At 43.3% G+C, this 5,865-nt stretch overlaps 1 protein-coding gene across 1 annotated transcript in view; it reads left to right on the top strand.

Annotated features, from left to right (window-relative positions):
• Positions 1-1,218: 1,218 nt before the first annotated feature.
• LOC109474354 overlaps positions 1,219-5,865 on the top strand; it is an 8,732-nt gene continuing 4,085 nt past the window's right edge. The window contains exons 1-8 of the mRNA XM_019774647.1: positions 1,219-2,237; positions 2,679-2,746; positions 3,327-3,430; positions 3,609-3,718; positions 3,889-4,005; positions 4,810-4,902; positions 5,131-5,231; positions 5,494-5,649. Of these exons, the coding sequence (XP_019630206.1) occupies positions 2,135-2,237; positions 2,679-2,746; positions 3,327-3,430; positions 3,609-3,718; positions 3,889-4,005; positions 4,810-4,902; positions 5,131-5,231; positions 5,494-5,649 (852 nt within the window). The 5' untranslated portion in view covers positions 1,219-2,134. The remainder of the gene's footprint in view (positions 2,238-2,678; positions 2,747-3,326; positions 3,431-3,608; positions 3,719-3,888; positions 4,006-4,809; positions 4,903-5,130; positions 5,232-5,493; positions 5,650-5,865) is intronic.

The following is a 5,865-nucleotide window of genomic DNA, read 5'->3' as shown; positions in this document are numbered from 1 at the left end:
CCCCGCGCGGCGATGACAAGCCTCCTGCGAGGTGCCTCCAGCGCCGAGTCTTGGGCCATCCGTGTGTGTTTCCTTGCCAGGTAGCGTGGGTCATTCCAGGGAGAGGGCATGAGGTTGGCCATCATGCCCCAAAAGTTCTTATACATGTCGCGGCGGATGGCTGCGTTGTCGACACAGGCAGCCTGCCCTACCAACCACAAAGGAACAGGAGTGGTGATACAGGGCCGACACAAACAGTATCGGCACTCCTCCTGTTCCTCTGCCTGTGGGATCAGGGCAGCTGCCGGTTCAGCGGGTGGGGGTGACTCTGGGGGCTGAGGGTCTGCCACCGGCTCCTCCGGAGGCTGATGGTCTGCCGCCGGCTCCTCTGGCACTTCTTGCCCTCCAGCGACCGGTCCCTCCTGGTGGTCAGTGTGAGGACCGCTGTAGAGGATGGTGACCTCATCTTCCTCCATCTCAAAGTGACGGATGAAACCCAGGATGTCTGATTCCCTGTCAGGGGTAAGGCACAGCGAGAGATGTCTCCTTTCCGCCATCGTCCAAAGAACAGTCGTCGACTGAAGAATTTTGGCGCGAACAGGAAGTAAATGAGGAGTCTTCCGCTATTTTGACCTTTCACGAGTAGGGTGTCATATATGACACGAGAAACCTCTCGTGGACAATAGTTTTGTAGGATCGAGGTCATACAAATGAAAGTCAAAATATGTATTTCAACGAAATAAAGAAAGAACATTTTCAAATCATGACTACTTTCATTTATTTCAAAAAATTACAAAGGACAGTAATCATAGTTTCCAATATTCATGGAAAAAAGTTACTTCCCATAATTCTTCAAGCTTGTCTGGATACAAGAAAAGGCGCCAATTTTAGTTTTTGTCATCAGTCATACTCGGTAAGGCAATGGCGGAGGGTGGCCAGGAATCAAGGCCACCGCTTGCGTCCCTTAGCGGGAACTGCCCTCTTCCGACGACGCGGAAAAGGAAGTTACTGACGGGTGCTACATCGACTACTTCCAGAAATGTTCGGAAAACGTTGGAGTGCATGTTTCCCGGAACCCCAGAAGAAGCCGCAGCCGAGAAGGCAGAGATGACCGAGAAAATCAGCCAGGTCAAAGTGCTGTTGGGGGGTGAGAAGGAGGCTACCACCAAGGACATGATAATGGCTCTGTTAGACCATTATCTGACCTCACACAAGCCCTCCTCCGCGTCTTTACCACCAATTTTGCCAAAGTATCAGCATATCTCTGAGGAAGACAGAGATCGCGAGGATCAGATGCTGTTTATCACCGCAGAGTACTCTCTCCGCTATCTGATCTCCAACCTGCACGAGCACGCCCGACGGTGCACCGAGAAGCAGAAGGTGCGCTCCCTCCTTCGTGCCGGGCACACGGCTTGCGTCACTATGCGCTGCAAGAAAGGCCATGGTTTTATGTGGACTTCATCGCCACACATTGGGAAACCTTTCCTCGTGAATCTGAGGTAAGAAGTTACATTGTCAAAATAGGGAAGAGCGATTATGCCTAAAGTGAAAATGTCGACGGTTGGAATTTTTATGCTACAAATGAGTCACGTCAGGTAGTAGAAATACAAATAATGTTGGGGAACTTGGGGATGTAAACACCCCGATGACATTCGTTTGGTAATAAAAGTACGTAATAATACCAAAGCAGATGTGGGAGGGAGCATTCTTTGTGCGCATTTGACGTAAGTTGAAACCTACCGCACAATCGCGGCCCCGCCCCGCCCCCACAGAAAAAAAAACAACAACGAACGCCAACTTACTTACCGGTCCCTTATCATTACAAGTCATGAAATTGCGTCTGAAAACATGAAGAAACAACATTTTTTTGTGCCGATCCGGTTTCATTGTATGTCCATCACCTCTTGACCTACTAGTACGTAGATTTGTAATGACGTCATACCCAAGCAGATGTGAGAGGGAGCTTACTTTGTGCGCATTTGGTAGCGTTTTGTCAGGTTGCGTCTGGTGCGGAGAAGCAGGTGAACTAAAATGGCTTTGTCTAAAAATAGAAGCACGGAACTTCTATAATTAATAACATATCCACTTGACTGTATTGTACAGTAAGGTATCTAATGGTCGTTTGACTGTGTCTTCTCTTTCCTATCATGTCAGAATGGCGCATGGATACATGTCCAGTGGGATGCTACCCAATCAGTACAAACGGCTGTGTGCCAATGCTGGGATTGGGCAGATTTCTGACGTCAACCTGAAAAAGTGTAAGAAACTTATTTTGCTTTATAAACTGTCACCTACATGCACTTGGTAGAAAATCTGTTACAGACATGTCAACAACTATCAAGATGTTCACCCACCATAATACAGTAATTTCATATTTTCCTTGTGTACAATTCTAATTGAGTATCTGTCAAAAATCTATCATTCTCATCTCAACAGTATGTTCACATCTAACAGATCAATATATGGCAGCAATTAATTGAAATTCATTGTATAAGAAGAAGACAAATGCTTGTATTGATTATTCTAAAACTTTGTACAAACGTGTTAGCATTTATAGTATTGTGCATGCCTGGACATTAAATACTAGTAGTACATGGAGGTACTTACATCTCAGTAACCATACATTTGATAATATAACAATCCTTCTGATAAAGAAGGCTATGAAAAATATGGGCAAACTGTTTTTCTATCCTTTCCAGCCATGATACTGTATGGAGAAGTGGTGGCTGAACAAGCAAGGGCATCCATGCAGGATGCTATGGATGAAGTAAGTCATTCATCCTTCTATTAGAGGGTTTTGTTTGGAAGGTTGTGATTATATCAGACAAATCATTTCCAAGCTAGGTTTGTGACAGTGTAGGTAAGAAAATAATTACAACAGTAAATACGGTATGTCATCTTGCAGGATGACAACAGGTGACTTGGATGAGGGATTGTTGATCTGTATGGAATGTGGCAGGTTAAACAACATAACAACTGATACTACACCACCATATCTTAAAAAAATCAGGGCTCGGAATAATTGTTCATCATGCAGGTTAGTGCAGATAAAATTGGGGCTGTGTAAGTTGTCTTGATGTCTAACTGCACCTAACCTGCACCGGTCCATGTACTGGGTATATGCAGGTTAGTGCAGGTAAAATTGGAGCTGTGCAGGTATTTCTGATGCCTACATGCACCTAACCTGCACTGGTCCATGTACTGGTTATATGCAGGTTAGTGCAGGTAAAATTGGAGCTGTGTAGGTCTTCTTCATGTCTACCTGCACCTAGCATCCACAAAGAATTTTCTAGACTTTTTAGAGCCATGTTCAGGTCCATAACTTTTCTGAAATGTCATTCTCACAGGAAATTGGTGACCAACCAGGACGAACACTATCGATAGTGACCGATGCCCGACATGCACAACGACGAAACTCCTACAGGTCTGACATAATGGCGCTTGGACAAAAGTAGGTCAACATTGCCAGTACATGTACATTTTTCAATGATAGTATCCATCTACATATGTCACAAGAAAGAGAACTATGCAATGAAGATTGCTTTCATGTGTACATAATTACTACCTATCTACAAATACAATGGCAGTACTGTTCTTTATCTTGAAATTCTTTTTTGCTATCTTTCCAGCAACCACAAGGTGCTTGCCTATGCGCCTGTGACCAAAGAGGAGCAGAGGTCGAGCCAAAAACATGAGATGTATGGGACAACTAAACTCTACCAGCAGTTCGATGAACTTGGTTTGTATTACTCAATTATTCAATTACAATCTGTCATATTATACATGAACTAATGTTTAGTGTAAGCAAGCAGATGTACAGATATCATGTGAAACAGATACACGTGTTATCCCAGCCATTACTTGGTGATGGTATTTCAACATATTGGCTGTCTTCTTGTGTTGTACCAGGGGTCCAGATTGCTGACCATGCGCATGACAGAAACCACACCATCAACAAGTTCATCAAGGACAGGCCACCATATGCCGATGGAACCCGGACCTCCAACTCTAATGATACCTGGCATGGTGAGAAAAAACAAATCTGTCATATTCATGGAAAAGTTAAATCATTCAACTACAATATTTACAGCTTCAAATCTATACATGTATCATGTTGTATCAACTACTGGTATGTCATGTTCAAGATCCCCACTCATGCTCCACAAGTCATGTTTTAGCCAGCGTTACCGGGTACTTTGAAACTGTTGCTGGCAAAGGAAGAAGGGTGTCATAGATGATATGCAAATGGATCTTTTCTCTGTCGAAAAACATCATCTATAGCCATATATTGAATGTCGAACGTGTCGAATGCGATCCCCTACCACCAATCTCTACTTCTCCGATACAAACCGACCCTCTGATCCACATGCCTCACTTTCAATATACTAGAAGCCAGGCCGGCGGCAGCACCATGCAACTATATACCATTGTCAGTCTGAAGTCGGCCCTAGCTTTCCGCTTGCAACCTAAGACTTGTGTTTTGAACCCTGTGTTGCTAAGTGGTGTTATGCAATGTGTGGTCTTAGTCTGTTGTTTTAATCTCATGTAGAAGGGTAAAATCTTCTTGTAAGTACATGGCTGGTAAGAAGATAGAAATTCTATTAATATTAGCTGTATGCACTGATTAGCTGCTTGTATAAATCTAAAAATAAACAGTAGCATCTGTATCTGTATCTGTATCTGTATAGCCCGTATAACCACCCTTTGGCATAACACACCAGCAAAGCCATATTGCACTACCAGGTAGCATTATGCTAAACCTTAGGTGGAATGTACTAATTAGATGATGATGAATAAAATATCAGATGCTTCTTACTCCATCTACCACAGCTACAAAGTCTATTGCGAAAAAGTTTCGCAAAGTGGCAAGTGGGGCCCGGAGGAACCAGGGTGTGACATGGCATCCACAGTTGGCCGACAAAGGTACAGTGTATTTCTATCTATCTTTTTTTTCTGGAAAAACATACTCTATTCGCATTTTTAACAAATTGATATGCAGTACTACTTGAATATGTGACCTAACATTTATAACAAGATATATTTTTGATACCCGAAAAAGTTGACAGCAGGAATTGGATTTCATCAAGGACTAATAATGAACATAAAAGGTCATTTGTACAACGCAATCTAACAAGGCAATTCTACCTGTAGGTGCAGCTGTGAAGACACATTTCTATTGGTCGATGGCCGGGTGTGGCGGAAGTGAACAAGCACTGCAACAGTCTCTCCTGAATATTGTTGACCACTACAAGGTGAGTCTAGCTTTTAGGTCTGTGAAAAAATAAGATATGCTTAATTACAAAGTGTAGTAAATGTGATACTTCTAAATTCCTATACTTGCTGGGAAAGACAAGTGATCAATTAAAAATATTATAGATGATTAGGGAGTAGGCCCTAACTCTCTCAATTGTTGTAAATTTAATTCAAAACCAGCAGCATAAATTACACAGGGCATATTAACCATGTCCCAGTAAGAAACATGCATTATGAATTCCATATTGTAATTTCCAACAGAACCAACATGACAACTGCAATGCGGCCTCGCGGTGTCGTACCGATCCAAACTACCGGCCAAGGAAGCTGATCCTACAGGACCAGCGGGCGGTAGAGATGTTGAGAAGCTTCATCCAGAAGCAGGATGTGTACAGACATCCAAGTGACTACGTGTTGGTAAGATGGCTGGTATTTCCATAGGAGCAAACCAAGAAGATTGTACTCTTTTTGTCATGCTTAGCCATATATCCTCATCACAAACTGACACATGTACTCAATGCCACCCAGCTGTGGGATAGCGGACCTGCCCATTGAGGAGCCGGGTATCTTGATTCATTTATCAAACCACAAACATGTTTCATAAAACCCCAGCGACTTCCCCTTACCCCCCCC

Source organism: Branchiostoma belcheri, unplaced genomic scaffold (genome assembly GCF_001625305.1).
Source record: "Branchiostoma belcheri isolate BF01 breed outbred unplaced genomic scaffold, Haploidv18h27 scaffold303, whole genome shotgun sequence".
Taxonomy (NCBI): domain Eukaryota; kingdom Metazoa; phylum Chordata; class Leptocardii; order Amphioxiformes; family Branchiostomatidae; genus Branchiostoma; species Branchiostoma belcheri.
This window is presented reverse-complemented; position numbering and strand designations above follow the sequence as displayed.